This window comes from Dunckerocampus dactyliophorus, chromosome 2, assembly GCF_027744805.1.
Source record: "Dunckerocampus dactyliophorus isolate RoL2022-P2 chromosome 2, RoL_Ddac_1.1, whole genome shotgun sequence".
Taxonomy (NCBI): domain Eukaryota; kingdom Metazoa; phylum Chordata; class Actinopteri; order Syngnathiformes; family Syngnathidae; genus Dunckerocampus; species Dunckerocampus dactyliophorus.
Window position 1 is genome coordinate 28349791 of NC_072820.1, and position 24831 is coordinate 28374621.

The 24831-nt window shown below is 41.1% G+C and overlaps 1 protein-coding gene across 19 annotated transcripts in view; it reads right to left on the reverse strand.

Moving 5' to 3' along the window:
• Positions 1 to 3651: 3651 nt before the first annotated feature.
• Positions 3652 to 24831, reverse strand: part of LOC129174227 (calcium/calmodulin-dependent protein kinase type II subunit gamma-like) — a 103067-nt gene continuing 81887 nt past the window's right edge. For 11 of the 19 annotated variants that reach the window (XM_054766051.1, XM_054766043.1, XM_054766000.1 and 8 more), the window contains 5 exons: positions 14348 to 14497; positions 12941 to 13016; positions 12765 to 12859; positions 8975 to 9211; positions 3652 to 5730 (listed from right to left, as the gene is read on the reverse strand). In XM_054766051.1, the coding sequence (XP_054622026.1) occupies positions 8979 to 9211; positions 12765 to 12859; positions 12941 to 13016; positions 14348 to 14497 (554 nt within the window). In that variant the 3' untranslated portion in view covers positions 3652 to 5730; positions 8975 to 8978. The remainder of the gene's footprint in view (positions 5731 to 8974; positions 9212 to 12764; positions 12860 to 12940; positions 13017 to 14347; positions 14498 to 24831) is intronic. The other 8 variants (XM_054766143.1, XM_054766117.1, XM_054766136.1 and 5 more) reach the window with 1 other exon arrangement.

The window sequence follows — 24831 nt, forward strand, 5'->3', positions numbered from 1 at the left end:
CCACATGGAAACGGCGTTCTGGGTGCCCTGAAACTGTATTTTTTGAAAACGGCTTCCAGAGTGGGTAAATCTGAAAAAGCCGGCTCATCGTTTCTATGTAGACAAGCAATCCGCTACTTTTTAAAAACGGAGTCAGTGAATCGTCGCCGTCACATGACCAGAGGTGAGCTTTGACGACAATCCAACATAATATGTGAATATTTCAAGGGTCATGACTCACCACAGTTGGCATACTCCCAAAATGACGCACATTCCACCTTGTCTTAAGTCTAGACGAGTCTAGGAAAGCAGAGAACGACGGGCTTATGCACATGCGTTCTTCTTCTATGGTTTGCTGTGTCACATGGTTCCGTCTGCGTGTCTGTTCACAGCGCCACACGTAGGTGTGCCTTGTGTATTACGTTTTCACTCAGTGATCCGTTCCCGCCTGGATGCTACTTGAGGGCATAGTGGAGCTCCACGCGTCCATGAATCACGCATGACCGAGGCGCAATGCCGCCGGGGTGGCTCTTGCCCTGTTTTACAGAGCAGGCTCTAAAACATAAATGTTTCTTAATCTTCATTAAATTACTACTCATTACACTCAAGCCTCATTGGGACTCGGTCACCTACCTGTCAGTGTGTCAGAACGAGTGATGGAAGAATGTTTTGTAATAAATGGAACAAGGAGTACTAACGACAAGATAAAAGGTAGGGGCTGGAGGCGAGTCCGGATGTAATTATTATGTAGTCTAGACTTTGAGAGGCGCTAGCTGAGATAAAATATAAACATTATTTTATTTGGATGAAGTGATGGCCAATTTTAAATGAACAAACTAAGAATCAAGTTTGTTTGTAGTTCTAAACGTAATTAAGGTGTTTTTACTCACTTTTTGTCTCTCCGACGAGGTTCTGCTTTTTTCCGACAGTACCTGTTACCTCATATGCAAATGAGACGATGATGTAATCTTGTGACTTCTGGCGATTTCTAGGACAGCCAATTGCTACTTTTCTTACTGAGGAGTTGACAACAGTGCTCCCGAGTTGGTGACTTTGAGAAAGTTACGCAAGGACTCATTAATCACACAGAGAGTCTAGCCAGGGGGAGCTGTCCAACATCACATGGCCCCGTGCACATGGTCTTAAAATAAAGTGTGCGCGCGCGTGAGGATGTCGTCCAATGAAGCGAAAGCATTACTCAACACTGCGGCTAAAATAAAAGACAATGCTGAGCGATGAACAAACTGTTGAGCACACATCAGTGGTTTTGTATTAGTGGCGTGGGGGTTATTCGGGGATTAGTTCGGGTTTAACCAGTTGACAAGTCTAAGAGCTACATGACACCTTACACAACACTGATAATTACCGCCATAGACATAGATAGATGCCGCATCGAGCGGTGAGCTGTACGTCAATGTCGCCGCCATATTTGATGTGTCTGTGCTGTAAATGAATAAAAGTAGATGTACTTATTTTCATAAAGCGCCTTTCTACAAAGAAATTTAAGTTAATTTCCCTCGTTTATATATTCACACACTCACAAATATGCTTGGGAAACAGTCAGGCATAAAAAACAACGTATTTGAACTTTTCACATTTTTGGTGCCTGTTTCCCAAGTATATTAGTACATGTGTGAATGTATGAAAGAGGCATTAGCTTCTTCTTCTTCATTCATTTCTTTGTAGAACAGCAATTTATGGAAGCAAGTACATTTACTTGTATTCATTGACAGCGCAGCCTTGACACATCCAATATGGCGGTTGATGTATCACCACAGTGGACAAACCCACTCGATGCGGCATCTGTCTATGGTTATTAGTAGCCGGAATGTGGTATAATCATTGAGCGGCAACAATATTTGAAATAATCCAATGTCATTTTTGGGTGCTTTCTTGCATTTTTGGCTAATTTCTAAAAATACTATCTTCAAATTACTGCTTCTGGATATACTCATATAGTCTAATATTAGCATGGATTTAATCTTATTTAACACGGTTGTAAAGGTGTGTTGCATCATAGGTAGTGTCTAATATTGTGGTGAGCTTATCGAGTAATGTGTATGTGTCCAAATATTAGGAAGGGCTCTCAGTATATTACATAAATTAATAATACTGGGCATGATTACCTTTGACAAGGTAGAATTTTCTATTGGAGTGTGCCTCATGAAGTGTCCAGTTAGCATAAATGGGAATATCTTGCAAAAGGTATTTGATTGCAGGAGTTCGATTCAGACTAAGAGACCAGTGAAAGGTTAAGGCAGCTTTTGCCAGTGGTTAACAACAATGGAGGTTTTTGACAATTTTTCAAGTTTTATGAGAAATTACAAATATTTCACTCCATTTGTAGTGAATCTGTATCTTTTTTTTGGACCGGAACTACTGACATAAATAATATTCTCATTTGTTGAGAAATACCACAAATATTAGTATTATTTTTAAGTAACCTAGAGAGAATTATTGTAAAACTATAATAGAGCAGCTCAGGAACCCCATCAGTCTCTATTCAATATGCCTCACACACTTAGGGAATACATTCTAGGTACATTCTGTCTAGGTACTCAACACTGTTAGATATGAGAGTCCCATTACATCTGGCGTAAAAGTAATGCCGCATTTAGGAAAAAGACCATACCAACAGTAAAATACGGGGGTGGTAGTGTGATGGTCTGGGGCTTTTTTGCTGCTTCAGGACCTGGAAGACTTGCTGTGATAAATGGAACCATGAATTCTGCTGTCAATCAAAAACTCCTGAAGGAGAATGTCCGGCCATCTGTTGGTGACCTCAAGCTGAAACCAACTTTGGTTCTGCAGCAGGACAATGATCCAAAACACACCAGCAAGTCCACCTCTGAATGGCTGAAGAAAAACAAAATGAAGACTTTGGAGTGGCCTAGTCAAAGTCCTGACCTGAATCCTATTGAGATGCTGTGGAATGACCTTAAAAAGGTGGTTCATGCTGGAAAACCCTCCAGTGTGGCTGAATTACAACAATTCTGCAAAGATGAGTGGGCCAAAATTCCTTCACAGCGCTGTAAGAGACTCATGGCAAGTTATCACAAACACTTGATTGCAGTTGTTGCTGCTAAGGGTGGCCCAACCAGTTATTAGGTTTAGCGGGCAGTCACTTTTTCACACAGGGACATGTGGGTTTGTATTTTTTCCTCCCTTAATAATAAAAAAAATTAATTTAATAACTGCATTTTAGTTGTGTTGGCATTGACTAATATTTACATTTATTTGATGATCCAAAACATTTAAGTGACAAACATGCAAAAAATAAGATATCAGAAAGGGTGAAAACACTATTTCACACCACTGTATGTGTGCTACACATTTTACCTGTATTGTCACGTATTTATTATGGTGAATAAGATGTGTTTTTGGCAGAAAGCCTATTTTTGAAGCATTTGTGGGGGTGTGAATGCCAAATAGCGAATGTGCGAGGATTCACTGTATGCTAAATGTGCAGCGTGTTGCATTAATCATTACAGTTGTTTGCAATGCACTTCCGGGCCTGGACAGAGGCCAGAGTTCAAGCAATCATGCTGGCTACTGGCTCTACTGCCATTGGACGTCAGAAGACATGAAAAGAACAGAGACCGGCGTCGCGTGAAAGCGCTATTAAAAAGCCACCGAGGGAGGTGAGATGGGAGGGTGGGTTGGTGGGGTCGATTGATGCTGACATAGTATTTTTATTAAATACTTTCAAGATCCAAGTGTGAAGAATAACAAAGCTAGTATGAAGACCAACTAACACTGAGACAAACACTTTATAGTCGTCAAGTTATGGTTGTATTTCATTGTACATCATGATCATCATGCAAAAAAACTCCAGCGTCCGCGTGAAGGCTAGCAAAGGGGTGGTGGGGGGGCAAGAGGGGAGAAAGCGCAGCCCAACAATCATACCGTTACAACGCGGGGGGAAAACAGAGGGCCTCATACCACGGTACGGCTCCTGAATCCTTTTTTTTTTTTTTTTAATTATTGAAACTTTGTTGTTTTTTTTTTTAAATAAAAACTGTCATGTCACCTAGTCAACATTCGAGATGGAGGACATTTCAAAAGATGCAAGTATCATAATAACACTAGCGCCATCTTCATTCACGTACGTACATGGTAGAAATGCGTAACTGAAACATGCATAATAATAATCATCAGAATCATAATAACTAATGCACCTGCTTGGCTGCCCTAGGAACCCCCTCCCTAGCTCTCTGAGCAGGCACAATTCTTTTTAAAACCACCAGGGGGCAGCGGATTGTAATTGAATGACCCCCCCAGTCCAAAGCCATCTCTGCGTGCATCGTGTTCACTTCCTGCATCCCGTGCAGAACTCCAGCTTGGCGAATTACCAAGACAAAAGCAAAATAAAAAGACAAAACTGACGGGAAAACAAAAGCTGGTGGTGGTGGAGAATGGTGACGAACGGCACAGCGAGGGTGGGGGTAGTGGTCACACAACACTGGGGTGCTGGCGGGCGGCGGTGCGAATATGCTTGAACACAGCACCAGGCGTGCGTGTGATATGTTTAAAAAGTGGCGGCCTCCAAAAACAAACCGTTTGTGGCCACGGGACTCTCTTTTAGGGAGGGTAGGAACAGTCATGAGGTGGGTGGGTCCCCCCTAGCCTCCATGTGTAGGTGCACAGGATGCATGTACATATGATACACTTTTCTACATATATCTATACACACACTGTATATACACAGTGATTATAAACAAACTAGGCCCTGGCAGGAAGCAAAGGTGGGACAAAAGAGGCAAACAAGGCAAAAAAAAAAAAAAAAAAAAAAAAGGACGGACGAGGAGGCGGCAGTGGACCAACATGCAAACGCCTTACTCTAGGCCACCCCACCCAAGTGCCCTCTACCGCCCCCTGTTGCATACAGACAAGACAGGACGTGCGCAGGAAAGCTTACACAATAAAATCCCTTTTTTTCTTGTTTCTCTAAAAACTGTTAAAAAGTAGCTTCGAATATCACTCAGATGAAACAAAAAAGGCTCGTCACAGGACGCTAAAAACACAACAGAACACGCAACCGTAAATCATTAAATCAGAGCCCCCTCCACCCAAAATCCTACACTTTGGTGCTTCATGTTTTTGATATCAAGTTTCATCATCTCTGACTCAACACCCGCCCACCCCCCTTCGCCTCCTCCCCCTTGATGCGTTTTTTTGTCTTCTCTTTTCTCTAGTGGAACGTGGGTCATCATCTCGCTCCGTAAACTTCTGGGTCACATGCCTCTAAAAAAACTAACAAAAAAAACGTGAATATAAATGCTTGGTTGGGTTTTGGTGGTTTCTGAAACATCTAGTAATAATTTACACAGTATATTCATCATAACTCATAAACTGTCACAACTGGAAATCAGCTCCTCCCCCGGGACGTCCCATCTCATGCGGGCGCAAGAAAGATGGCTGCCGAGGGGGAGGGTCAGAGGGCAAAGACGCGCCCTCCACAAGTAGTCATGTGCCAAGATGCATGCATCGTCCCACGGGGATGGGGGAGGGGTGGAGGCGGCAGCGGCGGTTGTGGGAGGGCGGGCGTTGCCTTGTGCTCAGCTGAAACCACCCCCGGCGGGTCAAAAGAGAGACAGGATTGGTTGGTATCGTGGAGAAGGATGCGATCTGGCCCGGCTGGGCCGCTGGCACGAGCTCATCCATGCAGGGGACGAGCCCCCTCCCCGAAACACACTCGTTGAAAAAAACTGCCCCCCAAAACGCCTCCAGCAGGGTGGAGGCTCAGGACCACTGAGGGGAGAAGACCGGGGGACAAAGTGACCAAAATATTAGAAACACAGCTCTCAGTATGAGGCAGGACATTGATGCAAACCACAATACAGTAATCCCTCCTTTATGGTGGTTAACTGCTTTCACATTCAACCGTGATAAGTGAATTTCCACAAGGTAGGATTTATAAAGGCAATATTTTTGTAGTTAGGGGAGTTTACCACCTTCTAAATACACTTTTTAATCGAGGTGTAATGATTCATTCGCTACATCAATGCACCGATTTATATTCCCACGATTCAACTACATCTGGGTTCTCAAGTTTCCATTCAGGACAGCATACATATTGATCTTACATAGTTTCAATGGTAATCAATCGATTTAATCGATACTAGGAAATGAAGCATTGGATTTAAGCATGGCAGACTTTATATGGATGTGCTTTCTTAGCACGTTTAATGACAAAGATGTTAAACGTTACAGTCTGCCTGTCGGTGACATCATTATCTCCTGGGTATGTGGTGGTCATGGGAGTTGTAGTGGACCTGTGAAATACAGTTAATTCACTACTTCTTCTTTTGGTCCGTTCATTCTCTTTATTCTTTTGTCTGGACTCAATGTTAAAGCAATGGGAACCGATGGCAACCAAAGGCACTATTTTCCGGTATGACCTTTGCTTTAACTTCTTTAATACTTGGGGTAGAGAGGTGACTGAGGTATCAAATTAAAGTTAAAGTCATGTTTTATCAGACATAATTAATCACAGACTTGATTTTACATATTTAACATTTTTGTAACATATGTGCGCTGCAAAACTTCTGTCAGTGTATTCTTGCTAGTTGCTCCACCGTTCTTTCAAAAGGCTTCTCTGATCAGGAGCTGAGGAATTTGCATAGGGTCCCTCATCTGTGGGTGCAAAGTGCAGGTTTGGATTGCACTATTTAAAGTAAATAATTAATCATGGCAAGCTATACAACCCTCTGTTCATTCTGATTTTGTTGATAATTTATTCTTAAGTATATCAGCATTATTGATAATTTATATCTGATTCCCACACAAAAAACAACAGGAATCTAGGAAACTTCACTTGCACTATTCAGTATCCAGGTATTTATTTCACAGTCACACTGGTTGAATTTCTGGCTAAAAAGTTACTGAATTGATTTAAAGATACTGAATTGTTTCGGAACGTATCGTTCTAAATTAACCAATATCATCCTTGAATTGTATCAGCAACCATGAATCATGATATGAATAGAATCATTACTAAAACAAAGCGTTACACGCCTACTTTTTAACATTAGAGCCCTCTAGACATGAAATAACACCCCTACAGTCACCTTTATACCCATATTACCCAATATAGTAGACATAATAATAGTAATAATAATTAATAAGACATAATGTAGACTCACAGACATTAGCATTGGGAGAGTTCCAAGTTTTTTTGCTTTTTTTTTACTTCCTGTAGTGGCTCACTATTGGAATGGCCTAGCTACCAGGGACAAGTTTTTTTTTTTTTTTCTTAAAGAAATTGCATCACGTTAACTTCTATTTACACTTGTGTGGCCACTGTCAATGTTAACAAAGTGACTTTTATTGCACCCTCTCTATTCATCACAAAAGCTAGGAGTGTTTTCATATTACACTGGTTAGCTTCTTCTTACACTTGTTTGCCGACTAAAATTGCCTGTCCGAAGACAGTTTGACTCTGGAAGGAATTAATACATTAACAATTTTCTAAGGGACATGTTTAAGAAGTCCCTTTGGCCATAAATACATTTGAACTGCTACTTGTTGGCCCTTGCTGATAAACACATTGTAACAGGAATGTCTGTGAATGTTGCTTGTTATTTGAAATTGGTACAATAGGCGGCGTTATGCATTGTAACGCTTGTAAACAAACCCAATACATACCTGCTCTTGCCAACTTTGTAATTCTGTCGCTATGTTTCAAGAATATTCAGACCTCTCCCGATGCTCTTTTTCCAAAAAACTAGCGACAAATGTAGCGACGTTTACTGGCGGCTCTGTCTTGTTTGTGAGAAACAAAACCCCAAAACAAACTAAATGTTAAATTATACTTTTAAACATGTTTGTTTTGCTTTTCATTTTCTCTTTTGCTCACCTTTTTGTGTCTCCCACAACATTACAGTGATCCCCCATTTATCGCAATTAATTGGTTCCAGACCCAACCTTGATAAGTGAATTTCTGCAAAGTAGGCTCCCTTCTTTTATATACAGAATATTTTCGTAGTTACGGCATAGAAAACCCATTTACTACCTCCTAAATACGGGTTTTTACATTATTAGAGCCTTCTAGGAACAAAAAATAACAACCCATAGTCACATTTACACTCCTATTAACCAATACAGTAGACACGACATGACATAAAATAAAATGAGACATTCAACATGGGTAAGACATAATATAGACACACATGTTAGCATTGGGAGAGTTCCTTCTTGTTCTTTTTCTTACTTCCTGCAGTAGCTATTGTCTCATCAATGTAACAAAACTGACACCTAGTGACCACCGCAGAATACTACATATCACAACATCTTTGTGCCTTCTGCATGCCTTGTATTTGTATTTTACTCAATTTAGCCATTTTTATGCATGAAAATGCTTACTTTAGGAAGACAAATCTGTAAAAAGTATTAATGCTATCATGGAAAAAATGATTAGACCAACCTTGTTTCTTCAGTTTATTGATCCATTGTAATGCCTGGTATAACTAAAGGTACATTTGTTTGGACAAATATAATGATGATAACAAATATAGCTCATGAGCGTTTAGTTTAAGAGCTGATATCTAGCAACTTCCATGGTTTTCTTGATAATAACCTAAATCACTTAAGTTCTTACATGAATAGCTACAGAATTGTACTGCCAAAAAATGTAACTCTTATGAGCTATTTTTGTTGTCATTGTTATATTTGTCCAAACAAAGTTACCTTTAATTGTATCAGGCATTAAAATGAACAAGAAACTGAAGAAACAAGGGTGGTCTAATCATTTTTTCCATGACTGCATATTTAAAAAGAATGTGAGTGAAGCTGCAAAATTTGAAGTGCAAAGTGACAAGGGATTACTGTACACAAATCAACTACTTAAAAGTTTTATATTCAAAATTAAAATTCAAGCATTTAAGGAATTTCAGGCACATAACATATGCACCGGATCTCATTAGCCTGGGCGGGTGTTCCTAATGTTGTGCCCATTTCAATACCCATGTAACAAAGGTTTAGGGGTCGTGTCTACCTGATCACTGTAGTGGCGCGGCGGGCGCTCCTGAGCAGTGGAAGTGAACGTTGAGCCACTTTCCATCGCGGCGGTGCCACACCCGGGTCTCCTCTGACTGGCTGGAGCGCGGGCGGCCGGTGAGGTCCACAAACTGCGTGAGGCGGATGTAGGCAATGCAGGCGGCGTCCTCGCCGATCAGGTGCACATGGGGGTTGAGCAAGGTGGTGTGCACTGGCTTGTTGTTCTTGCTTAGCACTGTGCGCGAAGAGAGAGTGGAGAGTATATACTGTATAGTTAAGTCACATGTTTCAAAACGACGACAACAGGACATGCGCTGCTCTTTTCTCAGCTGGCAGATTTGAAATGACAACTGTCCATGTGAACCATCTAACCAAGTGATACAGTTCCACTCCAGTCCTGGAGGGGATGATACTGTGTGTAGCAAAACAGGTACCAACTGCCAAACACTGTAGTGTAGCCTTTTTCACCACAGCTCCCTCTGCTGGATCATTACTCCACTTGGCCCCAGTGCAAGTCGAAGATGAAATGTGTAATTCGTCCTTTCCTACATGGGCTTTATAGTTTGTATGTAATCCTCTCATCTGCTAGTAAAATGAATAAAAAAAAACAAAATACAGCTAATATGATAACATTTAAGTAGAGAGTTGCACAGCTAATATGTAGCAATCAAAGTGCTCATGACACCAAAACACGTTAATCTTATTATTTCCGTTGTGAAAAATAACATTGAAAGGCACATTTCCTGTATCAGATGTGTGCTTAAATCTTCAATTATTATTATTATTTTTACAATTTTTGTCACTTCCTCCGTGTCTGGAAGAGGCTGAGCAAGTGACGTCAGAACCAGACAGTCTCACACAGAACTTGTGCTTCACTACAACGTATTCTCTGATGTTATGCTCCTCTTCTCTGTGAATTTCTGTTGTTTGTTATATGTTTACATTATGCCCACTCATTGTGCTGAAGGCTTTTGCTAGAACACTTACTTTAAGAAGGAGTAAGCTTGTTCACATTTCTGAAAGACACCATTCGCCTCGTCAGATGACCAGTAAACTTTGTGGGACAAATGTTTCCATCCTGCCCCGCAGAGGAAAATACAAAGTCAAAAACCCACAAGCCGTTGGACCGTGGAAAAGCGTGCCAAGGTGGAAGTAAGTCAGTCTACATTTCTCCTGCTAATATTCTCCTTAGTAGCCAGCCTACTGCTAATTCCTATCTGGCTTGTTCTGAGGCACTAGTTAGGTGGCTAATGCGCTATCCATTGTAGTGTGCAACAATAAATCCAAACGGTCTTCTTTGATTGCAGCATCACTACAAATCCTAGAATAATATGGCTTTTCATGCCAAATTGCTTGGTAAACAACAATCTTTTTCTATTGTCTTCAGCTCTGAGAGCAATCTGATAGCTGTGGCTATCACTGCCAGTTCTGGTTGTGACGTCACAGCCAAGATGACATCAATTCAGAAAACTTGCTCGGGGGCATGTCAAAATCACCACTTCATATAACTCCTATTTCGTAGTTGTTTATTTATCTATGACAGCAGCATGGCAAAAGGTTTCATCAAGTGAATACCTTCATTTTCTTATTGTTTTTTTTCAATATTGTTTTTTTTTTTTTTTCCTTGACGGGGAAGGACGTGTATGACAGGAACTCTGATGAAGATACTGGAAATTTTAACTATTTTGGTGCTTTCCTGACTACATTTCATGAACACAAGATCAGTGCTGCTGGCTGAATCCCCCATCTGAATCCCTTTAACTTGGATAGTCGAGAGGTACAGATACAAGCATCGATACCTGCTAGCAAGTCTAGCTAACTAGCAAACTGCTGAAGTTCAAAGAGGTTGCTTAGCAACAATGTCAAACACAAAGGACAATGATTCTGGCTCTGAACTTGAAGAGGAAAGTGATTCTGGTTCTGAATTCGCAGTGGACGTGGACATAAAAACAGTGTCAGGATACCTACAGAGTCCAGCATACCTACAGATGCAAAAGACTTACAGTAAGTTCAAAGAAACCTTCGATAGTCGCTTCCAGAATAGAGAGATCACTCTACCCCAAATAATGCAAGCAATTGACAAACTGCATTCAATGACAGTGATACATTCTGATTCACATACAGCTATAAGGAAGGCTATATCGTCTCTGGAAAAAGAAGTTCAGAGTAATTACAAAAACCTCCTTGAAGTCACAATGGATGTCAGTAATGGTGTCACAAACATTATGGCAGAAAATAGAGCACAGAGCAGGTCTATCACAAACATTATGGAAGAAAATAGAGCACAGAACAAGTATATAAAAAAACTAAGAAAAGAAGTCAAGAAGTTGCAAGATGAAAATGCAGACCTGGGTGCTGCTCTTAAGGAGGTTAAATACCCTATGGAAGATATCAAGGCTCTGCACGACGATATTAAGGAACTGTTCAATGACAATGCTGCCTTGCGCTCTGCTCTTCAGGAAGCGATAAACCGTAAAGAAAATACAGCATTTTGCAAGGATGCTAGGGTTCTGCAGGATGATATCAGGGCATTATTGGAAGATAACGCTGCCTTGTGCACTGCTCTCAAGAACCTATAAACCATATGGAAGCCACCTCATGTACTGATCTTAAGGACGCTAAAGACCCCAGGGAAGAAAATAGAGCATTATGCAATGATATCAACATTCTACAGGATGAAATCAAGGCCCTATTGAAAGATAATGCTGACTTTCGCACCACCCTTGAGGAAGAGAAAGAAGCAAAGGAGAATATCAAGGAGCAAATTAAAAACTTCATTGACGAGATGGATCAGATGGCACGAATGAATGATGTGGTCCTCACAGGGCTCCAAATCACACCCAAGTCAAGAGATGTTCCTTCAATAAAGCAACAGATTGATAACTTCCTACAATCAAAGCTGGTGGATGTTGACGTAAACAGTATTGACACTTGCGTCCCACTCCATGGCAGAAACAACACCACACCTGTCATCATTAAGTTCACCAACAGGGAATTCAAAACTTGAAGCTCCTGAAAGCATGAGACCTGAGGAAGCAGGGAAAGATACAAAACACTTGGAGCACTAATGGGAAAATCTACATCAAACTAAAAGGAAGTCCAGGAGTCGCAAGAGTGCTTGTTGTCCAAGACATCAGTGATCTGGATGCATATTAAACATTATATTACTATGATAATAAGGATGATGGAGGAAACACCCTACAAGACAGACCAACGCAACGAGAAGGACTACATTCCATAGCAATAACCTTGATGTAGTTAATAAAAGGAACTCTTGTATACAAACCCAGCGTCACTCGCAGTGCAATACTGAAGAGGATGTGGATATCAACAGGAGAGAAAGGACAGGATAAATAGAAAGGAAAAGGAGGCAAAAAGGGGATTTTTTTTTTTTTTTTTTTTTTAGAATTGTGTACCTGTATAGTGTATATGTGCATACTTGTGTAGGTGCAGATGTAAGTGTATATATGTATGCGCGTGTTTGTATGTACACACATGTATGTATTAGCAACTGATGTGCTACCAAGAGGGGGTAGGATTAAATAAGCTTTGCTTCTTCCTACTCCTTTTCAGACATATGCATGTTCGAAATAAATTAAACCAAACCAAACCAAACTTTTTTTGGTGTCAGGAGCACTTTTAGTCATTTGCAATTACATCAAGGAAATAAGTCAGAACAAATTGATGCTTTAAAAAAAACCTTATGTTGATAGTCAATGCTCAGATTGAGAATTATTGGTACAAAAAATATATATGTGTATAATATATACGTGTGTGTGTGTGCTCACAATTGTCAAAGTAGAACTTGTGAAAGTCCATGCCTTCCACCAGGTTGCCCAGGGCCTCAGGTTCAAAGGAAGTAAGTCCAGGATCGCAAATCCTCCTGCGCAAAAAAACACGAGGAGAGGAATGTGAGAATTTGGTCAGTCTAAGAAGTAAAACAACATTTTGCTTGTCGGCTCACGTGTAAGCATCAAAGTCGCCATTGTTGATGGCTTCGATCAGCTGCTCAGTGATCTTGATGATCTCCTGTTTGCGAGCTGGAAGACACAGCAGAGGGACACAGACTGAGAGGATGGTCAAACAAAAAGACTAGCAACACGCGGACTGTTCATTATCACTGCACAGTTCGAGACTTTGATCCTTGCCTCCTCTGTTCCACAAAGAGCAATTCCAAGCTGACGGGTCACTTGTGACATCCATCTGTCTACCTGAGCAACGTCTTAGTGGCTGACAGGGGGCGCCACTGTGCAGGACCGTTAGGTTGTAAATAGCAGAGGTGGGTGGATTGAGCCAAATAGCAATATCACGGTAGTATCTGTTCAATACTAGCGTGATGATCGTTACTTTTCAGTTCTCTTCTATGTTTATTTTTACAAATATGTGTTTTTGTTGTGTTAAATCATATTATATATATTTGTATATAGTGTACATTTAAATTTCATCAAAGTAGGATTTCTTATTTATAAATGGAGTATTTTTGTATTTTTTAAGACCTTCTAAATGTGTTTTAACATTATTAGAGCTCTCTAGACATGAAATAAAACCCCTATAGTTACCTTTACACGTCTATTACCCTATATAGTAGACAACAGAAAATAAGACATAAATAAGCCTTGTGCTCATGTGTGTTGCTGTATATGTTTGGGGAGCTGGGTGTGGGGTGAACAGCGTTTAGTTTGGCGCAGGTTACAGCTGCAACAGTAGCCCGTGTTAGGGATTATTGTGCCTTTTGAGAGATCATTAAATGCAATAAAATATGTTTTCCCGGCGATCAAGTCTGGTGCTTGTGTGTCTCACTCAACATTAGAGTAACAATACTGACACCTAGTGACCAGTGTAGAATACTACATATCTACACATCTTTGAATACGCTTTGACTAATAATTGGTTGTACTGAACCACAAAACAGTGATAATTTATAAATATTTTTGAAAAACCGTGATCTATATAGATACAGAGTTTGTTGGTACAAAAAAATCAGTAAAAAAAAAAAAAAGAAAGAAAAAAGTATCTGTGTCTGTGGTACTGGCGCTGTAGTTTGTATCGAACTGATATCACAATTTGTAGTATCGTCCCTCTCTAGTAAATAGTATATGGCCACTATCTCATCTTATCAAGACCATTCTGACAAATGTCCCAGTGCACAAAGCAAGGTCCATAAAAGCATGCCTAGATGCGTTTGGTGTGGAAGAAAGTGAGAGCCCTAACTTGAAACACACTCACCATATCAGTATGTAGTGTAACCCAGCTGCATACCGGGTCATAACTACAACCAGAGAAAGCAATAGCACACAGCATTGGCCAGCAGGGGGCAGTGAAGCATGGTGGGGAGGAGGAGGGGGGGCAGTTAGTGTGGACGTGCTCTTACTCTGCTTAGCGTTGTCGCTTTTAGCAGGGACAGAGTCACCCGCTATGGAAGCAGGGGGCGCGGCGCAGGGCTGTGACAGCTCCGAGTCGGGGCAGGAGCTGCTGTTGCCCGTGCTGTTCCAAGCCATGCGCTTTACGTCATGCGGTGGTACTGAAACACAACGGATGGTCAACACACGCGCGCGCCCACACCCACACCCACACACACACACGAACAGATGCATGCTAACAAAAGCTGGATGGAAATGAACACTGTGAAACAACACGGCTCAAAATGAAAAGAGATGCAGGTTAATTGCGAGGCGTCATTAGACAAAAAAAAAAAACACACAGCCAAGACAAAAAAAAAAACAACAAAAAAAACACACAGCCAAGTGCATGCGGGGTGACGCCACACACACGCACGCAGCAAACACCACGATGGCAGCTGGAGGCAAGATGAGTGCAGCTTTGATTATGACGCTGTGGATGTCATGTAACTGCTGGCCCTGCTCTTAATGCTCAACACGGCGTCCTCTCACCAACGTTTGCAGGTGGGGGGTTGCGCTTAAAGTTTAAGAGGGACGCAAAAACGGTTGGTGTTTGGTGAAGGTGTGTCTGACAAGATGTCAAGACCGGAAAGATTAGCCGGAGGAGAACCTTGGAGAATGGAAATAAGAGTTGATTAACCAAAAAGATTAAAGCCACATGTACACAGGTTTATATATATATATATATATATATATATATATATATATATATATATACATACACACATACATGCATACATACATACACACACACACACACACACACGTCACACACGTCCTTCTCAAAAAAAGTTCATTATTTTCTGTAATGTACTGATAAACATTAGACTTTCATATAGTTTAGATTCATTACACACAACTGAAGTAGGTCAGGCCTTTTATTGTTTTAATATTGATGATTTTGGCAAAAAAAGTAAAGAAAAAATCTAAAAAATAAGCATATTTCATCCGACCAATAAAAGAAAAGTGTCTTTAATACAAAAAAAGTCAACCTTCAAATAATTATGTTCAGTTATGCACTTAATACTTAGTCGGGAATCCTTTTGCAGAAATGACTGTTTCAGTGCGGCGTGCCATGGAGGCAATCAGCCTGTGGCACTGCTGAGGTGTTATGGAAGCCCAGAATGCTTCGATAGTGGCCTTAAGTTCATCCACAGTGTTGGGTCTGGTGACTCTCAACTTCCTCTTCACAATATCCCACAGATTCTCTATGGGGTTCAGGTCAGGAGAGTTGGCAGGCCAATTGAGCACAGTAATACCATGGTCAGTAAACAATTCACCAGTGGTTTTAGCACTGAAAAATGAAATCTTCATCTCCATAAAGCTTTTCAGCAGATGGAAGCATGAAGTGCTCCAAAATCTCCTGATAGCTAGCTGCATTGACCCTGCCCTTGATAAAACATAGCGGACCAACACCAGCAGCTGACATGGCACCCCAGACCATCACTGACTGTGGGTACTTGACTTCTACTACTTCAGGCATTTTGGCTTTTTCTTCTCCCCGGTCTTCCTCCAGACTCAGGCACCTTGATTTCCGAATGACATGCAAAATTTGCTTTCATCCGAAAAAAGTACTTTGGACCACTGAGCAACAGTCCAGTGCTGCTTCTCTGTAGCCCTGGTCAGGCGCTTCTGTCGCAGTTTCTGGTTCAAAAGTGGCTTGACCTGGGGAATGCGGCACCTGTAGCCCATTTCCTGCACACGGTGGCTCTGGATGTTTCTACTCCAGACTCAGTCCACTGCTTCCGCAGGTCTCCCAAGGTCTGGAATCGGCCCTTCTCCACAATATTCCTCAGGGTCCGGTCACCTCTTCTGGTTGTGCAGCGTTTTCTGCCACACTTGTTCTTTCCCACTGAGGTGCCTTGATACAGCACTCTGGGAACAGCCTATTCGCTCAGAAATGTCTGTGTCTTACCCTCTTGCTTGAGGGTGTCAATGATGGCCTTCTCAACAGCAGTCAGGTCCGCAGTGTTACCCATGATTGCGGTTTTGAGTAATGAACCAGGGTGGGAGTTTTTAAAAGCCTCAGGAATCTTTTGCAGGTGTTTAGAGTTAATTTGTTGATTGAGATGATTAGGTTAATAGCTCGTTTAGAGTACCTTTTCATGATATGCTAACTTTTTGAGATAGGGATTTTTGGTTTTTCTTTACTTTTTTTGCCAAAATCATCAATATTAAAACAATAAAAGGCCTGACCTACTTCAGTTGTGTGTAATGAATTTAAAATATATGAAAGTCTAATGTTTATCAGTACATTACAGAAAATAATGAACTTTATCACAATATGCTATTTTTTTTTAGAAGGACCTGTATATATATAAAACAGGGTAAAAAATATTTGAAAAAAGGCTGTCAAGTGCATGCCAAAGGAGCAGGGGGCACTAAAACCCATAACTGGACTGGGCGCTGCTGCGACAACGACAAACTAAAAAATTGCCAACACCACCTGTGCTTTCTGACTGTCTGTGAAGCCGTGAACACGTCAGGCTGACCGCATGTGTATGCATGTGTGGAGACAGCTCAGTTTGCTGATATTCTTTTGGCAGCTCTGGTATTGGAACTGCCAGATATCCAAACTTAAGTATTGAGATCGGAAGTGGAAAAAAATGTGGATCGGTGCATCCTGAATGCCTGTGAGTTACTGTTAATAGTAGAGTTGAAATGATGCAAACCAGGGGTGTCCAAACTGTGACCCGGGGGCCATTTATGCCCCTTTTTTTAATATGGTCCCTCAGCACATTTTAAATATACATACAAAAAACAAAAAAATAAAGAGCAGTAATTTTACGAGAATAAAGCCAAAATATTACAATTAAAAAATCATAATATTAAGAGTAAAAATAGCAAAGTTGAAATATTAAAGACTAAAATGTGTATTTCTTTACTAAGACGTAATATGAGAAACAAACAAAGAATATAACTTGCTTGCTGCTGTAACAGATGAATTTCCCTGCTGTGGGATTAATAAAGTACTACTACTACTAATACAGGTGCAATCAATTTTTGGGAAATCACGTTGGGGAAAAAGTAATATTGCAAGAATAAAGTCCAAATATTATGAGAATAAAGTCATAACATAATCTTATGAAAAAAGAAGAAAGTTGAAATATTCGTAAAACAATTAAAAAGTGTAATCTAAGGAGAAAAAGTTCATATTAATAATGGGTTTTGTCACTGATCACACAAAGCTTTTCTTTAAATATACACTGCTCAAAAAAATTAAAGGAACACTTCGAAAACACATCAGATCTAAACTGGGGGGAAAAATGATCTTGAATAGGACCTTCTACAGCCCTGTCCAGCTCTCCTGGAGTAACTACCTGTCTCCTGGAATCTCCTCCATGCATCCAGGTACCGCAGTGATGCCCTGGTCCAGATCTGGGAGGAGATCCCCCAGGACACCATCCGTAGTCTCATTAGGAGCATGCCCCGACGTTGTCAGGCATGCGTACAAGCACGTGGGGGCCACACAAACTACTGAGAATCATTTTGAGTTGCTACAATGACATTTTGGCAAAATGGACCAGTCTGCTGCATCATTTTTTCACTTTCATTTTTGGGGTGTCTTTGATTTCCCCCCTCTATAGGGTGATCATTTTCATTTCTATCAAATGATGTGGCATCATTTTGTTACTAATACATCACCCACTTATTATCAGGAAAGATATTCAACATCATTTTCCCCCAGTCTAGATCTGATGTGTTTTCCAAGTGTTCCTTTAATTTTTTTGAGCAGTATATAAAACATCTCAGCATTTCTACATTGGTTGGTTTAAAAAAATCTGTCTTTAGATCCTGCTTCCTTAGATTTTTCAGTATGCGGCACTCGGTAGAAAAAGTAAATAGAACTCTCCCAGTGTCAAAGTCATGTTAATACAGTAATGATTTATTCGTTTAGCGTAATCCTTACAGTTTTTGCTCTTTGCTGTATTTCTGAGGCTGTCGCCTCCACCAAATGTTTAAATTAGCACAGTGTGCAAGTACGACCGAGCCCTATGAATCCTGCCTAGTAAGAAGTGACAGCATGGTTGCTGGGCAGAATTCATACAGCAATTCTTGTGATGGATGGTACTGCTAGTGCTTGTTATTTTTATTTTATTTTATTAGTTAAATTTTATAAGGAATCTCATATTATTTCTGATTGTCTGAGGGAGCTATGAAAGTGGAAATGAAAATAAAATATAAAAATAAAAAACAAAGCATTAGTTTTAATGAGTGGACCGCAGTTTCTTGTATATCCATTTGCATTCCTCACTATTTATCTCTAGAAAATTAGTAAACAAAAGAAACACACACTAACAGCGCAGGAGAGGGAGGGTGGGGAGAAATTAGTTGCATTGTGAAAGTGGTGAAAAGTTGTGAAAAAGTTCCGCAGACAGGCCAGTTTGGGCAGGCAGGTGCAAGGGCAGACAGGCTTTGTCCAGCTGGAGCTGTCACATTAGGAGCATAAGAGGGGAAAATGCAGTCATCACAAATACACCCCCCCCCCCCCCCCCCCCCCCCCACACACACACACACACGTGTGCACTTCAGGGTTCCCACAGCGTCCCTGATGACTTTTGCATGGTTTGAATTGCTCTTTGTTAAGGAGTGCAGCATGCACCCCAGCTGAGGTGTGCTCTTGTAGACCAGATGAAGACAAGGCTCTGCCAATACTTCACCACTAGTTGGGCTCTTAACCGTTTTTCTTTTTTCCAGTTTTGAGCTTAAGTCGGTCACGATGACATTTTGTGATGAGATTTTGGGAACACGGTGACACCGCCTGAGTGAACGGAGCCTCAGCTTGAAGCGAGGTAGCCAATTATTAGTAGTATTCCATGCAGAGTCCAGATGGAAGGGAAAGGGGGCGGGCAAATTTGAGCTGTTAAGTCAATCAGCACATTCATAACATTTCAGCGACTAAGTCAATCTGCAAATTGAACTAGATTCCTATCAGTCCTTTATCTTGAGTCGTTTGAGCATGTAAACCTATCCTATTTATTTGTTTGTCACAAAAGTCTTAGAAATTGATGACTGAATTATGAATTATGACAAACAAATCAATATAATAGGGATACTCCGATTGATCGGCCACCCATCAGTATCTCTTCTGTTGACTTTAGCTTATTGTTTAAAATAAGCATCACATGACTGTACATGTGTTCATCAAAAAACAGGAGCGGACTTACCATTAGGCAAACACAGGCAATTGCTTTGGGCCTGAAATTTCCAGGTTCCCCCAAACGTCTCATAAAAACAGATTGATAGATTTTTTTTATTTTTTAAACCTTCGACTTAAAGTACATATTACTGTTTTAGTCTTAATTCACATGCTTAAAAATACATCAAAACGCGCAATCTATCATGATCGTTTAGACTCCCTTCTCATGCAATGGACTATTACATGTTACTGCACATGTGCATTATGAGTCCGGAAGACAGTAGGGAAAACAAACTTGTCGGCACGGTTCCTCCCTCACTCCTGCAAAAAAAACCCCAACACATCAAGTGACAGCAGAGCAGCTGGTTTGTAGTTCAAATTTAACAGATGCCAGCCTGTGAGGCTGTGCAAGTGTACGTTGGTAAACCTCACTCCCTCTGCCTTGAGAGCTGCGCTAAACACGCGGTCGACAGTCCGGGCTTTTGGCCGTGTGGTCAGCGCTCTCGTCTCCCATTGCGAAGGTCCTGTGTTCGAGCCCGGTGCGGGCAGTGCGAAGCAGGGCGGGTTACATTGGTGCTGTGACCCGGATGGGAGTGAGGTTTGAGGGGGTGAGTGTAACAGATGCCAGAAAAAAAGAGATGTGGAGGGCCCCAGTGACTGGGGCCTTGGGCCCCCAAATGACTAAACACGCCTCTGTCAAAAGAGCATGACAATTCTTACGCTGATCATGATGCTAAATCTCTGATACAAATATGATGACTTGTTTGAAACCTATGTGACATAACTATGACATGCCTTACATGATGCTAGGAGGTTGCACAAAGTGAATAATTGGTAAATTCAGTAGGCAGCGAAAGACACTACTCCAATATCATAGTAACGAGAGAAGACCGGAAAGACCACTGGTATCTAACAACTATTGTTGTTCCTAACTTACAACTGTGTTTAGTCTTGAGTAGTAATTTGATGCAATTACTCTTGATTAAAAAATTATCAACCTAACCTGACAAGCTCCTGTAAATAGTTGAAGTGTGAAATAAAATTGAAGCGTCCTCGACCATCTTCTCAGCCTTTTCAAGTTCAGGCTGGCTTTAGTCCAAAAGAACTTCACAGTTGATAACTATGGTGCAGTTATAGGAGAGAAATGAAATTCCTTAAATGTTCCAAACCAAACTGCTGACCAAGCTGAGTTCTATCGAAATTGATGATCAAGTAACAGAATTGACAAAGGTTACAAGGAAACATGCTGCTGCTTAAGGTTCCTTCACAAAGAAATTTAACTTAATTCACAATGTGGCGGACAGGCTGATAGAGAAAGAGCTTAGAGAGGAATTTGCTATGCTCTTTAGATACTATTGCAAAGTAAAGAATGCAAGTGAAGACTACAAAACTGGGCTCGAAATCGAAGTTGCTGTTGGGAAAAAGACCAGCGCTTATAGAGCACTTGGAAGACGACGTGAGCAAAATAAAAGTAAATCTTGGGTAAACTGAGGAACTCGTTCAGACCAGTCTAGTGACAAGATACATGAACTGCCTTATATCTGTAATTAAATGGGCTGAAGCGATTGCGAACATAAATCGTGATGGCTACCAATCACACCTGGAAGACCTGGAAAATCTGGTGACTGAAGCAACACAAGCTATCTCAGTGTAGGAAATGTGGGCACCACAGGATGAGAAGAAGGAAAATAAAATGCGAGGGTTGAAACGATCCTAGAGAGTAGCCTGAAGCATAAGAAATTCCAATTCTGCATCCCACAGACTCAGTATGCGAGTTTAGTGCAAAAACACCAACCCCAGCCCTGTCCCTAAAGGTTAAAGCAACTCTCTACCAATGTTCAGTGGTTGCAAACAGGGACTACCACAGATGGAAGAAAGATTGGACTTAACTGCAAAAACAAGCAAACCCACACGGATAAGATGAAGACTTGAAAGCTCATTTAATAGACAGTATAGATGAAAGGATAGTAAAAGATCTTCGACTGATGTCCTACAGTACTTGCAAAGAAATATTCAAGAGTCATTGAGAACGTGTGGATGCAAAACATCCCTCGTCATTGAGATCTTTAGGGAGTTAAGTATCTACCTTGCATCAAGCGGAACAACCCAAGGAAAGTCATTGAACTCATCAAAAAATAGAAAAGGCCCTCGCAGATTTAGAGGAATTAGAGCAGTGGTTCCCAAACTTTTCACAGTCGCGTACCCCTTCAGACATCTGACTGGAAGTCATGTACTCTCTACTCCTGCACACTTAAAAAACATAAACCATACAATGAAACATCTTCGATATATGATTAAATATAAAATATATTATGACATATTAAAAAATTATGTGTCATATTTTCAACTGCACACATGCTACTAATTTAAAATGGAGAGGGTTTTAGATGGGTAAGATATCTCCTTGCAGGTTTGTCTTCAGTTTAGTGAATTTATTTGTATTTGTTTGTGTACTGAATATTTAAGTGGTGAAAAGCTGATTAGTCACAGCACCACAAAGTCGACCAGCTCTCATTTAGCACACAATATAAATGATGTATGAAAATCTTTAAGATTAGACACTTCTCATGTACAATGTCATCGTCAAACTTATATGTTCATCTAACACATACAGAACAATGAACAACGTCATGCTGTATCCTTTCTTCTGCACTATATTACTGGCTGTGGCTGTTCATATGCTCATATGTTCACATGCTCTGTCCTGGACGGTCCTCTGGACTCCGTGGAGGAAGTGGGGGAGAGAAGGATGTTGGCTAAGCTGACATCCATCATGAACAACACCTCTCACCCGCTACATGACACTGTTGTTTCCCTGAGCAGCTCCTTCAGCACCAGACTGTTACACCCATGGTCTAAGAAGGAGAGGTTCCGCAGGTCCTTCATACCGACCGCTGTCAGGCTCTACAACACCTGCACCACCTGAACCATGTTGTAAACACTATGCTTTCTTTACACTGTTCTCTTTACTTGTCTTGCTGCTGTAACAAGTAAATTTCCCCGCTGTGGGATAAATAAAGTACATACAATACATATGAGGTGTTCGAGCGCATTACATAAATCTGTTTGGCGCTAATTTAGACAACCATTTAAAAATTGTATTCACATACCCCCTACAGCAATCTACGTACACCACTTTAGGAACGTAGGAATTACAGGATAATGGTGCAGCGGAAGACATACTGTACTGTTGGTACTGCTCGCTGTAAAGCAAGTTACCCTTTTTCCTCCAGGACCAATGGCTAACATTTGTAGGCAACCCCTGGAACAGTGTTTATACTTCGAACCGGTTCAGCAAATTTGTCATTTCTAAAAGGAGAGGAAAATAACTTTGAGGAAATCGAATGATAGAACAACATAGCACAGTGCCCGAAGAAACCCGACTATGCTCAACACGGGACTAAAGCACATGCATCATGTGTGATGACGAACAACATCATGATAAAATCTTCTGTCGGAGATTCAAAGGTCTTCAACTGCACACAGGGCTTGCTGTAGCTAAATTTGGAGCCTGCAAATTATGTCTAAAGATATCACGATGAAGAAGAGCACTGTGATAAAGCGTACCTCTACAACAACAAAAAGTGCAGAAAGGACCATCACTACTTTCTCTGACCAATAAAGGAAAAGGATAGTGGAAAAAGGACACAGTGCTTGTAACAGCAACCAGGTTAAATGCTTGTCAAAATTGTTTACTTGAAGATTCAGAAGCAGTCAGAAAAGTCTTTTGTAAACATTCAACAGAAAATGCTAAAGAAGTCAAGAAACCATTTACAACCCAGTCAAGCACTTTCATTGAGCATGATAACGCAGCAAAGATTGGGAAAAGCACCATCACTAAAGTCAACACTGAAGGTAGACCAACTGGTTGCATTGCTCAGGCAGCTATGCAAGAACCTCCAAGAGTAAACATTTCTCACATGGAAGAGGAACTACTTCTAGAAGTAATTTGAGAACACAAAGACAACCATGTGGATATGCTGAATACCTTTCAAGAAGTAGTTCAAGAACACAAGTTTCCTGAAGTATCTGATATCTTGACCGCTTGCAAAGGTCAAGAAAGACTTGACAAAACTATTCTGACGATCTCTCAAGAAGTAGTTCAAGAACACAAGGTTCCTGAAGTATCTGATAGCTTGATTTGCCGAACTTCTCCCAGTGGTCAAGAGGAACTTGACAAAACCATTCAAAATACAAAAAACACCCTAGAGGCGGAATACGTTTTCCTGAGACCTTGGGTTCGATCAGGCCAAAGTGGGAGGAACTGGTACACCAAAGCTTCGACAGCTAAGGAAATCTTTGTTCTCCCAAACAAAGATGACAAAGCTTCCAGGAAAGGAATTGAGGAATATGTGCAGCTTGAACAAATCAAACTCCACACAAGTTTCACAATACCAGACTGGCAAGGAAGATCAAATTAAATGACATTCTCTCCAACAGCCTGTCCTGCACCTTATATGAAACCTTTTCCGATTTCCGTGAAAAAGTGCGTGATCAGCATATGCCGATAAAGGCCTTTCAACGGCAATCACAAAATCCGATCACCTCTAACTTGTACGATTGCAGCCTGTAGTGATCTCTGTGTGCAGAGTAGTTGCTTGCTTTAAAAGGGGACCTATTATACTAATTTCCATGCCTTTGTATTGAGTTCTGGACTCCTATAGAGCAGCTACACACAATAACCCGTGCAGAAAGCTTTCTAGATCTTCCAGACTCTGCACCTCTTCCTGCAGTGTTTCCTGCATCCAAACGTTCTGTGTAATTTATTCCACCCCCAGCCCTCCTCCAGGTACGCCCCCCGCCGAGCCCACTCCACTGTGATTGGTCACACTCCCAAGACTTCCGGACAGCTGCCGAACCCCTTTTTGTCCGATTGCTTACACAAAATAAACAGTTAGGACACTATTGATAAATTTTTATTGTCCTGACTCTTGAACACAACCATGTAACACTGAAAAGGCGTTGGACTTCAGCAATAGTCCAGCTTCGTATTGGCCGATTTTCACAAAAAATGTGTGAAATGCCATTGACAGGTGAGCATATTTTTCTCTTGCTGGTCGGGAATCAGCAACTCCAACCACTTCTGCCTGATTCTTGCCTATTTAGGCACACATGAACAAAAATTTCCTGGCAGCTAAAAATACAGCTAACGCAGTCAAAACGCTGGACAAAAATCGCCTGTATGTGCTTGACAGTCAAAAGGCTAAACAAATAACCCGAAAAATAATTGACTTCATCGGCCGAGATAAGCAGCCTTTGTCAGTTGTGGAAGACACTGAGTTCACCGACTGCTCGCTCACTTGGAGCCAACCTAAC